At 40.5% G+C, this 15,783-nt stretch overlaps 1 protein-coding gene across 2 annotated transcripts in view; it reads right to left on the bottom strand.

Moving 5' to 3' along the window:
- The window catches only part of SNAP23 (synaptosome associated protein 23), a 42,840-nt gene that overhangs the window by 14,446 nt on the left and 12,611 nt on the right, over positions 1-15,783 (bottom strand). For both annotated transcript variants that reach the window (XM_060174465.1, XM_016192759.2), the window contains exons 2-5: positions 7,317-7,414; positions 6,142-6,183; positions 5,695-5,743; positions 3,923-4,040 (exon numbers count right to left, since the gene is read on the bottom strand). In XM_060174465.1, coding sequence (XP_060030448.1) covers positions 3,923-4,040; positions 5,695-5,743; positions 6,142-6,183; positions 7,317-7,373 — 266 coding nt within the window. In that variant the 5' untranslated portion in view covers positions 7,374-7,414. The remainder of the gene's footprint in view (positions 1-3,922; positions 4,041-5,694; positions 5,744-6,141; positions 6,184-7,316; positions 7,415-15,783) is intronic.

Raw genomic sequence — 15,783 nt, 5'->3', positions numbered from 1 at the left:
CAAGACTACCTGAAGGAGGAAGTTCTTTTCAACATTTTAGCAAATTAAACAAAAAGAAGATAAACTCTAATACAGAAGCTGGAAAACATCTTTACTCTTTCCCTGGTGAGCACAGACTTCTCTTAATTTATATCCACTAAGTAGCTAATTTGCATTTCATTTTTAAAACTTTTTACATGTCTAGCTCTCCTGTCAACTGACAAACTTCTAAAGGACATTTAAGCAACAAGTATTTACTGAGCATTTACTATGTACATAAAGTAGAATCACTATTAAAACTAGTAGAATCACTAAATAAAACAGTGTCAGATGGAGTGCTTAGTTGTCTATGTATCTCCAATAAGTAGGATGAAGGAAGAAATGAAAATGTTGACAAAAATGTAACATTTACTTTAACCAACCAGGGCTAAATTTTTACACCTTAATTATAAAGACTGGAATGGGAGAAAATCTGTAGTGCCAATTTGGGACTTGTCTAAGTGGTCTAGGAATATCAATCATCTTTAAATATGTGCAGCTAAATAGTTGATATTATAAACACAGACTGAAGAGGTGCAAGTTGAGAGAAGAATGCCCTGTCTGGAAAGGGTTATTGCACTAGACACCAAGTATTTCACTTTTCTGAGAACTCCCATTTTAAGTTTGTCTTAAACTCATTAATTAGAATTACCATTTGGTGGCAAAGATAGAGAGCTAGGACTTTTTGTTCTTAAAGAATCTGTGCGAGCAAAGATTTAGTGTTAAAATGGTACCTGAGCAACATGACATCATAGCTACAGGTATGTGGTGTGTGGGGAAGTTTCTATATGTGAGGAGGGAAAATGAAAATAAAAGTGTATTTGAAAGGTAAAAAAAAAGCATCGAAAAAAAGAAAATCTATGCAGGTGGTCAGGTAGTGAGACAGCAGCTTAAGCACAAGTGATGTGAAGCCAAAGGACCCTGGCTCCTCACCTGTAGGGGGCGTCGCTTCACAAGTGGTGAAGCAGGTCTGCAGGTGTCTTTCTGTACCCCGTCTCCCCTCCTTTCTTGATTTCTCTGTCCTATCCAGCACAACATCAAGGGCAACAAAATGGGAAGAAATGGCCTCCGGAGCAGTGGATTCATAGTGCAGGCACCAAGCCCCAGCAATAACCCTGGGGCTTGAAAGAAAGAATCTGTGCTATTTTTTTCCCCTTTTGTTGCACTTGTTTTATTATTGTTGCAGTTATTATTGTTGTTGTTATTGATGTCATCGTTGTGGATAGGACAGAGAGAAATGGAGAGAGGTAGGGAAGACAGAGGGGGGAAAAAAGATAGACACCTGCAGATCTGCTTCACCGCCTATGAAGCGACTCCCCTGCAAGTGAGGAGGGAGTGGGCCTCGAATGGGGTCCTGTGTTTAACCCACTGCCCCGACTATTTTACTTTTAAAATACAAACAAGCATGTGGTCTGGGAGGTGGTGCAGTGATAACATGAGATCCCAAGTTCGATCCTTGGCAGCACATGTGCCAGAGTGATGTCTAGTTCTCTCTCCTCCTATCTTTCCATAAATAATAAAATCTTTAAAAAAAAATACAAACAAGCAAACTAACAGAGCAACATTTATTCACAAATTTATTATTTTTATTATTTTTAATATTTATTCCCTTTTGTTGCTTTTTTTTTTTTGCTGTAGTTATTCTTGTTGTCGTTGTTGGATAGGACAGAGAGAAATGGAGAGAGGAGGGGAAGACAGAGAGGGGGAGAGAAAGACACCTGCAGACCTGCTTCACTGCCTGTGAAGCGACTCCCCTGCAGGTGGGGAGCCGGGGGTTCAAACTGGGATTCTTAAGCTGGTCCTTGAGCTTCACGCCACCTGCACTTAACTCGCTGCTACTGCCCAACTCCCTTTTATTCACAGATTCAAAGTCCAATCTGGTAGTCTGTTTTTATATTCTAGTAACCCTTTAAAAAAAACAATGAGTTGGGGCAGGGAAGATAAAATAATGATTCTACAAAGAGACTCTTATGCCTGCCTAAGGCTCCAAAGTCTCAGTTCAGTCTCCTTAATCACCATAAGCCAAAGCTCTGATAAAAATAAAGGGGCTGGGTGGTGACGCACCTGGTTGAGTGCACATATTACAATGCACAAGGACCCAGGTTTGACCCTCCCATACCCACCTGCAGGGGGAAAGCTTTGCAAGTAGTAAAGTAGTGCTACAGGTATCTCTCTGCCACTCCCCATCATTTCCCCTTTCCCTCCTGATTTCTGGATGTCTCTATCCAATAAATAAATAAAGATAATTTAAAAAATTTTACATAAAAAGTAAATAAAATAAATGTTATTTTAAAAAAAGTTAAAGTTGAAAAAAAAACTCTTCTAGGAAAGAGTTCTGTTAAGTAAAGTATTACCATATCTTATTAAAAAAAAAAAAAAATCAAACTTCCCACTAGGTCCTCCTCTGCTATCATGACCTGAAACCTCCCCCCCCTCCGCCCCAGAGTCTTTTACATATATATTTTTTTTAATAAAAAAAATCTATTCCTTATTTAAGATTCAGAGTATTCAAAATAAAGAGCCTAATGTTAATATCTATGTCCATAAGTCTCATCCAAACCCTCGGGTGCATGACATCTTGAGCTGTTTCATATAACCAAATACACCAATATTTCTGTAGTGAAGCTGATGTTTATAATGTCTTAAAAATTATAAAAATCTGACAGGAGTCAGGTGGTAACACACAGGTTAAGCACAGGTGGTGCAAAGCACAAGGACCGATGTAAGGATCCTGGTTCGAGGCCCCAGCTCCTCACTTGAAGGGGAATCGCTTCACAGGCAGTGAATCAGGTCTGCAGGTGTCTGTCTCAATCTCCCCCTATCTTCCCCTCTCTCTGTCCTATCCAACAACAACAATAATGACTACAACAATAAAACAACAAGGGCAACAAAAGGGAATAAATATTTTTTTAAAAATTATAAAAATCTACAGGGCTGGGCAGTAGTGCACCAGTAGATTCAGTCACCTGTGAAGCGACTCCCCTGCAGATGGGGAGCCGGGATCTTTAAGCTGGCCCTTGTACTTCTCGCCATGTGTGCTTAACCCACTGTGCCACCTGCCTCCCTTGTTTTTTTTTTTAATTTTTATTTGCCCCACTTCTTACTTTCTATGGTATAAGATAATTAAAGGACTCAGTACTTTTCTGATTATCAACCCCTCAGCTGATTATACTCTAGGTTCTAAGGATGTCTTCTTTTTGCTTCCTCTTCTCCTAACATCCAATTTTAAGGAAATCACCTATTTTTTCTTCTTTGCATTTAAAATTTTTTTAATTTATTTATTCCCTTTTGTTGCCCTTGTTGTTTTATTGTTGCAGTTATTACTATTGTTGTTGATGTCGCTGTTGGATAGGACAGAGAGAAGTCAAGAAAGGAGGGGAAGACAGAGAGAGGAAGAGAAAGATAGACACCTGCAGACCTGCTTCACCGCCTGTGAAGGGACTCCCCTGCCAGTAGGGAGGTGGGGGCTCAAACTGGGATCCTTATGCTGGTCCTTACACTTTGCGCCACATGCGCTTAACCCGCTGCGCTACCGCCCGACTCCCCTCTGCATTCTTCTAAGAGTACAGAGGACACAGGAAAAAGGCACGTTTGCAAAAACATGGTTAGGAGTTTAGACTAAATGAACTATATACTTGTAATTTGAATATTCTGTTATATCTTGATTGACAAACTGTAGTTATTAAAAATATACTCTTGGAGAGTCACTCTGACTCTAAATAGGTCAACAGACTTGTCCTAGAACAGAAAACCAATCAGTAAGACTAAGAACACTGTCAAATTATATTCACTTCTCCTGGTCAAAACGCTAACATTGATGAAAAGCAACTTAACTGTATTTCCACTATGGAAAGAGAGTGCTCTCATTTTAAATTTAAAAAAAAGCTTAGATTTATCAACTCACCTATTACATGGGCAGACACAAAGGCCACAGCACTTGTTGAGTTCTGTTAATGTCTTCTCTGCCTCTCTCATGTCTTTATTTATTTGGTCCATGCCTTCTTCTATGCGGTTTAGTTGTTCTAAGAATAAGTTGTGCAAGTTAAATGCTGTGTTACATTCACAGAGCCAATCAGGAAATGCTACTTTTGGAAGAGAAATCTTTAACAATGACCCGGTGCAGTGGCTGTATCAGTGCCAGAATACTGCTAACATGAAAACTATCTTTCACATATTGAGGCTGTAGCATCTGGTCTCTCACTCTGAAATGATTTTTCTATTAAAAAAAGAAATACTAAGAGAATAAGTATTTAGACATCATGCTTACAGGTAAATTAAGTGTGTTTTGATCATAAGATCAGATGTGTGACTGGGCTTACATAAGGAACTGTTTCAGATAAATGTTAACTACTCCTCTTAAGGCAGGTAAAACTCTTCATGTATCAAGGTGTTCACTGAAAATCAATGGCTATCATCTGATCAAACCTTGGACTAAGTTCCAATTTCACTTTTCACTAACAAAAACTGTTGAGAAATATACATTTAGGTTTAAACAGAACAGGACAGAGTTAGTATCTGCTTCTTACAGATAAGGAGCATTAGGGGCTGAGAGGTGGTGCATCTGGCAGAGCACACACGGACCTAGAGTCAAACTCCTGCTCCCAATCTATGGAGGGAAACTTCATGAGCGGTAGAGCACTGATGTAGGTGTCTCTCTTTCTCTGTCCCTATCTCTCCCTCCTCTCTCAATTTCTGGCTCCTATGAGGGCTAGCAAGTTAGCTTAATTGGAAAAATATAATATCACACACACATATACTACCTTTCTTGTTTCATATTCTGTGGTAGGCACATGAGTGATATTAAATACAGCAAAGAATGTGGATTCTTGTTTTCAAAAGACTCAGCATGTAGTTATATATGAGAATTTGTATTAAAAAACAATATAGGGCAGAGGGTAGAGAGTATAATGGTTATGCAAACAGATTCATGTGGTCCGGGAGGTGATGCAGTGGATAAAGCATTGGATTCTCAAGCATGAGGTCCCGAGTTCAATCCCCAGCAGCATATGTACCAGAGTGATGTCTGTCTGGTTCTTTCTCTCTCCTCCTATCTTTCTCATAAATAAATAAATAAATTATTTAAAAAAAAAAAAACTCTCATGCCTGAGGCTCCAAAGTCCCAGGTTTAATCCCCCAAAACCATGAGCCAGAGCTGAACAGTGCTCTGGTAAAAAAACAAACAAACAAAAAAAAACAAGCATATGTATATATATTTGCGCTAACATTCAATGTATAGAACTTTAAACAGATCACCAGGATTTATATTACTGAATAGGTTCAACTACCTGAAGGCTCTCTTAAGACTAATAAAAACTAAACTAGATTGTTTAGGGCCAACTCAAATGGAATGTTTCCAGATTCACCTGAATCTAGACTTGTTTGAGATCATACCTGGATTTCTGAAAATAATACAAGAACACTATATCTAAGGTATATACAAACCAATGCATAGAATAAGCCCTGCTACCTAACAAATACTTGGAATAGAACTCAACATGGTTGTCCTTACCTCAAACAGCAATGAACATGATTTGATTCAAATTAGTGGGAACAAAAGGCAAATAAACCCAATGTTTTCTTACAAAGAAAGGGAACGCTCAAAGGCTGAATTTCATACATGGTTAACTTGAAAGGGTTTTCTGGCATTATAAGGAAATTTGTCAATGACTGACTCACCTCCTTGTTCATCAAGCATAGTGATGGTCTTGATTCCTGCATCCTGAGACTAAAAGAAGAAAAATAATTTAAAAAAAAAAAAAGAAACAAAATTTACAAGGTCTGACAAATAGTAAGAGAATCATTTAGTAAACTAAGTTTTCAGAGGCTTATGGTTACAAAGAAAATATTCTGAGGTCAATTTAATATGAACATTCCCCTCACCCACCTCCCATCCCCTACACACATAGTAATTAAGTCACAGACTGATGGTGAAATGATCTTCCCTATCACATTCCTACCAGTGGGGAGATAGGAGGGAGAGAGGTAAGTGTAATGTTTGATCATTTCAGTAATTGCTGATTTCAAATACTAAAGCTTACTGACTCCCAACAATAATTCTAGCTTATACTATTACGATCCCTCTTATAGTTTCCATATATAACTTGATTAAGGAGACTTCCTTACCTCAATGGCTAAACCAAGGATTCTCCTTGTACTTTCCAGAGACTAGAGGGAAAAAAAAGTTTTAATATTCCAAATTATGTAGCAAAACAAACAACAACAAACTAAAAACCATAATTTTTAAACCATAAGCCATATTTATAATGTTACTATATTTTAAGACTGCCAGCTGATTTATCCATTCTTCAAATTAAAGTTAATAATTTTAATTTTAACTATTTCCTCCCAGGTGCTTCTTGAAAGAAAATTTGAAGAGTGAAGTTAATCGAACTCATAGACAATAAGCAGAAATGTGTCTTTTAAACAGACAGTAGAAAATTAGATTAAATTAAGTGCTCAGAAGTTCTTAAATCTAAATATATATATATATTTTTTTGTTTTTCTTTCAAGTAATGACTGTCTAAACAAATATCCATGCAATTTTTTTTTTTCCTCCAGGGTTATTGCTGGGCTCGGTGCCTACACCATGAATCCACCGCTCCTGGAGGCCATTTTTCCCCCTTTTTGTTGCCCTAGTTGTTGCAGCCTCGTTGCGGTTATTATTGCCATTGTTGACGTTGCTTTGTTGTTGGATAGGACAGAGAGAAATGGAGAGAGGAGGGGAAGACAGAGAGGGGAGAGAAAGATAGACACCTGCAGACCTGCTTCACCGCCCGTGAAGCGACTCCCCTGCAGGTGGGGAGCCGGGGGCTCGAACCGGGATCCTTACACCGGTCCCTGCGCTTTGCGCCACGTGCGCTTAACCCACTGCGCCACCGCCCGACTCCCTCATGCAATTTTTTTACTTCAACTTTTTGGTGAATTTAAAATTGAAATAACTAAGGAACTAGTAATGGCACTAAAGGGAAAAAGGGGGGCCAAGTCATGATGCACTGGGTTGAGTGTACATGGGCTTGGGTGGAAAGCCCCAGGCTCAACATGCAGGGAAAAGCTTAGAGAGTGGTAAAGGAGTACAGGTGTCCCTCTGTTTCTAGAAGGTAAGTAAATAAAATCCAATATAATATTTATAATATTTGATAAATTTAAAATATTCAATTTATCTGTTTCTATCCAATAAATAATTAATTATAGCAATAAATAAATGGGGAAATGCATGCTTTGATATATACAAAATAGGAAGTTCTTATCCTTTATTAGGAAAACTAAAAAAGAATAGTACATATTTTAATAAAAGTTACCTCATCAGTAACCTGGTTAGCCTTCAGCTGAATTTCTTCTGATGATAAATTATCCATGATGAATTAAAAATCTTGATAAGCACAGAAATGTAGGTATACTGTAAGAATAAGGATAAAAAATACAAATATGAACAAGAGTCTAGACTTATGGAATCCAGGACACTAATTTGGAAAACAAGATAAATATCTATTTAAATCTGTATCTACAGCACTGCACAAGTGAAGAAGTTACCGCTGAACAGGTAGATAAATGCTTAAACATTAGTATTAAGTGTGGGTGGATCCAAAACTCAGAATTTAGGACTTCTAGTAAACTGCTGTTTCTTTTTTTTTTTAATTTATTTCTTTATTGGGGAATTAATGTTTTACATTCAACAGTAAATACAATAGTTTGTACATGCATAACATTCCCCAGTTTCCCATTTAACAATACAACCCCCACTATGTCATTTATCATCCTTCATGGACCTGTATTCTCCCCACCCACCCACCCCAGAGTCTTTTACTTGGGGGCAATATGCCAATTCCATTTCAGGTTCTACTTGTGTTTTCTTTTCTGTTCTGGTTTTTCAACTTCTGCCTGAGAGTGAGATCATCCCATATTCATCTTTCTGTTTCTGACTTATTTCACTCAACATGATTTTTTCAAGGTCCATCCAAGATCGGCTGAAAACGGTGAAGTCACCATTTTTTTACAGCTGAGTAGTATTCCATTGTGTATATAGACCACTCATCTGTTGTTGGACACCTGGGTTGCTTCCAGGTTTTGGCTATTACAAATTGTGCTGCCAACAACATATGTGTACACAGATCTTTTTGGATGGATGTGTTGGGTTCCTTAGGATATATCCCCAGGAGAGGAATTGCAGGGTCATAGGGTAGGTCCATTTCTAGCCTTCTGAGAGTTCTCCAGAATGTTCTCCACAGAGGTTGGACCAATTGACATTCCCACCAGCAGTGTAGGAGGGTTCCTTTGACCCCACAACCTCTCCAGCATTTGCTTCTGTTACCTTTTCTGATGTATGACATTCTCACAGGAGTGAAGTGATATCTCATTGTTGTCTTGATTTGCATTTCTCTGACAATCAGAGACTTGGAGCATTTTTTCATGTGTTTCTTGGCCTTTTGGATCTCTTTTTTTTTTAAATAATTTATTTCTTTATTGAGGAATTAATGTTTTACATTCAACAGTAAATACAATAGTTTGTACATGCATAACATTCCCATTTAACAATACAACCCATTTAACAATACAACCCCTACTACGTCATTCATCATCTTTCATGGACCTGTATTCTCCCCACCCACCCACCCACCCAGTCTTTTACTTTGGTGTAATACTCCAATTCCATTTCAGGTTCTACTTGTGTTTACTTTTCTGATCTTGTTTTTCAACTTCTGCCAGAGAGTGAGAGCATCCCATATTCATCCTTCTGTTTCTGACTTATTTCACTCAACATGATTTTTTCAAGGTCCATCCAAGATCGGCTGAAAACGGTGAAGTCACCATTTTTTACAGCTGAGTAGTATTCCATTGTGTATATATATCACAACTTGCTCAGCCACTCATGTGTTGTTGGACACCTGGGTTGCTTCCAGGTTTTGGCTACTACAAATTGTGCTGCCAACAACATATGTGTACACAGATCTTTTTGGATGGATGTGTTGGGTTCCTTAGGATATATCCCCAGGAGAGGAATTGCAGGGTCATAGGGTAGGTCCATTTCTAGCCTTCTGAGAGTTCTCCAGAATGTTCTCCACAGAGGTTGGACCAATTGACATTCCCACCAGCAGTGTAGGAGGGTTCCTTTGACCCCACAAACCTCTCCAGCATTTGCTGCTGTTACCTTTTCTGATGTATGACATTCTCACAGGAGTGAAGTGATATCTCATTGTTGTCTTGATTTGCATTTCTCTGACAATCAGAGACTTGGAGCAGTTTTTCATGTGTTTCTCGGCCTTTTGGATCTCTTCTGTGGTGAATATTCTGTCCAAGTCCTCCCCCCATTTTTGGATGGGGTTATTTGTTGTCTTATTGCTGAGTCTGGCAAGCTCTTTATATATGTTGGTTATTAAACTCTTATCTGATGTATGGCATGTAAAGATCTTCTCCCATTCTGTGAGGGGTGTCTTGGTTTGGGTAGTGGTTTCTTTTGCTGTGAAGAAGCTTTTTAATTTGATGTAGTCCCATAGGTTTATACTTGCCTTAGTCTTCTTTGTAATTGGATTCGTTTCATTGAAAATGTCTTTAAAATTTATGCAGAAAAGAGTTTTGCCAATATTTTCCTCTAAGTATTTGATAGTTTGTGGTCTAACATCCAAGTCCTTGATCCACTTGGAATTTACTTTTGTATTCGGTGAAATACAGTGATTCAGTTTCATTCTTCTGCATGTTTCAACCCATTGTTTCCAACACCATTTGTTGAAGAGACTCTGCTTTCCCCATGTAATAGTCTGGGCCCCTTTGTCAAAGATTAGATGTCCATAGGTGTGGGGCGAACTGCTGTTTCTAATAGAAGAATGATCCTTCTACTTTAAGAAGGAAGGCATCGGGGGTCGGGCAGTGGCGCAGTGGGTTAAGCGCATGTGGCGCAAAGCGCAGGGACCGGTGTTAAGGATCCCGGTTCGAGCCCCCGGGTCCCCACCTGCAGGGGAATCACTTGACAGGCGGTGAAGCAGGTCTGCAGGTGTCTATCTTTCTCTCCCCTTCTCTGTCTTCCCCTCCTCTCTCCATTTCTCTCTGTCCTATCCAACAACGAATTGCGTCAACAAGGGCAATAATAATAACCACAACGAAGCTACAACAAGGGCAACAAAAGGGGGGAAAAAAATGGCCTCCAGGAGCGGTGGATTCATGGTGCAGGCACCGAGCCCAGCAATAACCCTGGAGGAGGAAAAGAAGAAAAAAAAAAAAAAAAAAAAAAAAAGAAGGAAGGAAGGCATCACTGGAAGCAGCCTTTAAGAGATCACTGAGGGTGCCAGGAGATAATTCACCTACTAGAGCACATCTTCTCATACTCAAGGTCCTAGGTTCAAGCCCTGGTACTACATGGGAGCATCACGTTGTCTGGGGTAGCGTATGGAGCAGAACGTGGATGACTTGACTCTGTCCTGCTCTCTTCCTACTGGGAAGAAAAAGTCAGTCTGGGTGTGGTGAAATGTGCAAGTGAGGGCTGGGGAGACAGAATAATGGTTATGCAACAGTCTTTCAAGCCTGAGGCTCTGTGGTGCCAGGTGCAATCCCCAGCACCACCATAAACCAGAACTGAGCGGCGTTTTGGTCTCTTTCTCTCAGTATCTTTCTCTCTTAGTCTACTTTTTCTCATTAAAATAAAATAAAAATATTATAAAAATAAATAAATAAATAATTGAGCAAGTGAGAGGTCCCAGCATTACAGGGGAAAAAAAAAAAAAGAAAAACACTAATGATATTTGTGAATGCTTTTCATACATAGTTTGATTATGGAAACACAATAAAGTGAAGAAGTCTAAGTTAATAAAACTATTAAGGGCCCAGGTGGTGGGTGATGTACCAGGTTAAGTACACATAATACCAAGCACAAGCACCCTCACTAGGATCCCAGTTTGAGCCCCCAGCTCCCCACCTGCAGGGGGGTCGCTTCTCAAGCAGTGAAGAAGGTCTGCAGGTATCTCTCTTCCTATCTATCTCCCCCTCCCTTCTCAATTTCTCTCTGTCCTATCCAATAAAAGTGAAAAATGGCTTCCAGGAACAGTGGATTTGTAGTGCTGGCACTGAGCCACAGCAATAACCCTGGAGGCAAAAAATAAACTCTTAAGTTACCAAAGCTTTTTGTCACTGACACAAGTAAATTCTGGTTCATAGTCTGGATTTGATCCCAGGGGACAGTCCGGCAATGTCTGAAACCTTTTTAAGGTAGAGATAGAGAGGAAGAGTGAAGAAGACCGCAGCAGCAAATCTTGCTTCAATGCAGTAGAGGCTGGGCTTGAACCTGAGTTGCACACATGGTAAAGCAACACACTATCCAAGTGAGCTATTTCCCTTGCACTGGAAACATTGTTTTGGTTTACAAGTGGGGAGAAGGGAGGGAGTAGTGTCATTTGCATTTCATTGGAGAGGTCTAGGATGCTGCTAAGCACCTAGAATGCACCTTGGGTGAGCCTCTTATAGGAAAGAATTACCCAGGCCAAATGGCGAAGCACTGAAGTTGAGAAATCACAGGGTATATTCACTGACAAGCTGGGAACCTCAGTAACCAGACTGTGCTAGACTGAGTTTGCTTGCTTGCTTATTTACTTACTTGTTTGTTTATTTATGTATTTATGTATTTATTTTTACCAGAGCACTGATCAGCTCTGGTTTATGGTGATGTCGGGGGCTGAACCTGGGACTTGGAGCCTCAGACATGAGAATCTCTTTGCATAATCATTATGCTGTCTACCCCCCCCACTGTTTTATTTATTTATTTTTGGAGGGATCATCATTATTGGATGATTTTTTTTTTCAGCTAGAGACATAGACAAAAAGGAGTGGGGGAGGAGAGAAAGAGTGGGAGAGGAAGAGGGAGGAGAGGGGTGGGTAGAGGAGGAACTACAATACTGAAGGTCAGGCTTGAACTTTGGGTGAGTACATGTTTATAATTCTGTCACAGCTAATTGTTTTAAGGTTTAAATTTAGATTGTGACTTTTTTTGGGGGGGATGGCATAATGGTTATGTAAAAAAGACTCTCATGCCTGAGGCTCCAAAGTACCAGGTTCAATCCCCCCGCACCACCATAAGCCAGAGCTGAGCAGTGTTCTGGTGTTTCTCTGTCTCTTTCTTTCTCTGCATCTCTCTTAAAAATAAAATAAATAGCACAAAGTGCAAGGACCAGAATAAGGATTCCAGTTCAAGCCCCCGGCGCCCCACCTGCAGGGGGTTTGCTTCACAGGTGGTGAAGCAGGTCTGCAGGTATCTATCTTTCTCTCCCCCTCTCTGTCTTCCCCTACTCTCTCCATTTCTCTCTGTCCTATCCAACAATGATGACATCAACAACAATAGCTACAACAACAATAAAAACAAGGGCAACACAAAGGAAATAAATATTTAAAAATAAATAAATATTAAAAAAGATTGTGACTATTGATTAAAGACACTAATATTCAAGTTAAACTATTAACTATTTTATTGACAATAGTAATAAAATTATTACTATAAAAATGACAAATCTCTCCCTACCTACAGGGGAGTCACTTCATAGGCAGTGAAGCAGGTCTGCAGGTGTCTATCTTTATTTCCCCCGCTCTGTCTTCCCCTCCTCTCTCCATTTCTCTCTGTCCTATCCAACAACGATGACAACAATAACTACAACAATAAAACAAGGGCAACAAAAGGGAATATCTTTAAATAAATAAATAAATAATTAAAAAAATTAAAAATGACAAATCTCACAGTAGGATTGTCTCAGGCACAAGGTTCATATTAGGATACATAATAGGTATATAAAGGCCTTTATTGAACCGGGAAGATATAAGTACAAACAAAACCACATTCCTTATGCTTACAAACCTTTAGTTTTATCATATTTATGCTAATGCTTTCTTTCTTTCTTTCCTTCTTTCTTTCTTTCTTTCTTTCTTTCTTTCTTAAGATTTTATTTACTAATGAAAAAGGAGGAGAGTTAGAAAGAAGCAGACATCACTCTGGAACATGTGCTGCCAGGGACTGAGTTTGGGAGCTCATGCTTAGGAATCCAACGCTTTCTCCACTACATCACCTCCCAGATCACTACTACTGTTTCTTTTTAATTATTTTTTAAATATTTTTATTTATTTATTATTGGATAGAGACAGAGAGAAATTGAAAGGGGGAAGATATAGAAGAACAGGAACAGAGAGACACCTGTAGCCCTGCTTCACCACTCCGGAAGCTTTCCCTCTGCAGGTAGGGACCAGGGGCTTGAACCTGGGTTCATGTGCAACGTAAAGTGTGCACTTAACCAGGTGTGCCAATTATGAAAAGGAAAATTGTTTTCATATCCTTTCACCTACAGATTTTTGTATACCTTTCCTTTCTGCAATACTCTTGTCTGTTTGCAAAGGTAGCATTCTGCTTCCCCATCAATTCAGAAAGTTATAATAAGATTTTTTTTTATTATTCTTTAAAATTTTTTACCAGAGCACTGTTCAGTTCTGGCTTATAGTGGTGCTAGGGACTGAACATGGGACCTCAGAGCGTCAGGCATGAAAGGTTTTTTTGCATAACCACTATGCCATTTCTGCTGCCCACAAGATGCCTTTCTGGACCTGCCCTTTATAGACAGTATCTTCCAAAGTTACTTTTTTTGATGGATTGTACTCAGACACTATGAATTATTTGGGGGACGGGAGATGGCTCCCCCAAAGGAACATAGACAAGGACCTGGATCTGAACTCTGGCACCACATGGGAGCACACACATGGCACCAGAGGAAGCTCCACAGCCAGTGCTGTGGCATCTCTCTATCTGAAATGAAAAGATCGAAAAACTTGGTCCAGAAATACTGGGATCAAACATGTATATGGCTCTGGCACCACAAAACACATTTATTTTTTTCCTCCAGGGTTATAACTGGGACTCACTCACTACAAATCCAGCGCTACGAATCCCCTGTTCTTGGAGGCTATTTTTCCAATTTTGTTGCTCTTGTGGTTGTTACTGTTGTCATAGCTATTTTTGTTGTTGGATAGGACAGAGAGAAATGGAGAGAGGAGGGGAAGACAGAGAGGGAGAGAGAAAGACAGACACCTGCAGACCTGCTTCACCACTTGTGGGGAGCTGGGGGGGGGGGGGGGGGCGCTTGAACCGGGATCCTTATGCTGGTCCTTGCACTTCTAGCCATGTGCACTTATCCCACTGCTATACGACTCAGCCCCCTACAATTATTTTATTATTTTTAAATATTTATTGATTTTATTTACTTTCTCACTCTTTTTTTTTTTTTTGCCTCCAGGGTTACTGCTGGAGTTCAGTGCCTGCATCATGAATCCACTGCTCCTGGAGGCCATCTTTCCCCCCCCCCCTTTGTTACCCCTGTTGTTGTAGCCTTGTTGTGGTCATTATTGTTGTTGATGTCTCTCGTTGCTTGATAGGACAGAGAGAAATGGAGAGAGGAGGGGAAGACAGAGAGGGGGAGAGAAAGACAGACACTCTGCAGACCTGCCTCACCGCTTGTGAAGCGACTTCCGTGCAGGTGGGGAGCCGGGGGCTTGAACCCGGGTCCTTATATCAGTCCCTGCGCATTGTGCCACGTGAGCTTAACCCGTTGTTCTACCACCCAAGCCCCATTTATTTTTCTCTTTTTTGTTGCCCTTGTTTTTCATTGTTGTTGCAGTTATTATTATTGTTATTGAAGTCATTGTTAGATAGGACAGAGAGAAATGGAGAGAGGAGGGGAAGACAGAGGGGGGAGAGAAAGACAGACACCTGCAGACTTGCTTCACCACCTGTGAAGCGACTCCCCTGCAGGTGGGGAGCCAGGGGCTGGAACCCGGATCCTTACTGGGATCCTTACGCCGATCCTTGTGCTTCGCGCCACCTGCGCTTAACCCGCTGCGCTACCACCTGACTCCCTACAATTATTTTTTAAAGCAGAGATGTGTAGTGGTTCCACAGGGACTGGCAGGTGAGAGGTTCTGGGTTCACGCCCTGTACCACTAACCAGAATAGTGCTCTTGTCAAAAATAATGATGATAATAACTTTAATTAAGTAAAAAAAAAAATTGGGAGTCGGGTGTTCTGGTTTCTCTCTCCTATAAATCACTCACTCACGGGGGTCGGGCGGTGGCGCAGTGGGTTAAGCGCATGTGGCGCAGAGCGCAGGGACCGGTGTAAGGATCCCGGTTCGAGCCCCTGGCTCCCCACCTGCAGAGGAGTCGCTTCACTGGCCTGTGAAGCAGGTCTGCAGGTGTCTGTCTTTCTCTCCCCTTCTCTGTCTTCCCCTCCTCTCTCCATTTCTCTCTGTCCTATCCAACAACGAACAACATCAACAATGGCAATAATAATAACCACAAGGAGGCTACAAGAACAAGGGCAACAAAAAGGGGGTAAAAATGGCCTCCAGGAGCGGTGGATTCATGGTGCAGGCAGCAGCCCAGCAATAACCCTGGAGGAGGAAAAAAAAAATCAATCACTCACTCACTCACTCTCCCATCCCTATTTAGGGAGTGGAAGTGGTGAACAGGCAAATATCACAGGGAGATGAGAAACTGTACCTGTAAATCACTATTCTAATAAAATGATTTGGAGGGGAAATGAAATAAATTTAAATGCATAATAATTATGAAGACAACTTTCATGACTGAGGCTCTGAGGTTCCAGGTTCAATCCCCAGCACCACCACAAGCCAGAGCCAAGGAATGCTCTGATAAAAGTAAAGTCATGTGGGAGGTGGCACAGTGAGCAAAGCATTGGACTCTCAAGCATGAGTTCAAACCCCAACAACACATGGACCAGAGTGATGTCTGATT

This window comes from Erinaceus europaeus, chromosome 16, assembly GCF_950295315.1.
Source record: "Erinaceus europaeus chromosome 16, mEriEur2.1, whole genome shotgun sequence".
NCBI lineage: Eukaryota > Metazoa > Chordata > Mammalia > Eulipotyphla > Erinaceidae > Erinaceus > Erinaceus europaeus.
This window is presented reverse-complemented; position numbering and strand designations above follow the sequence as displayed.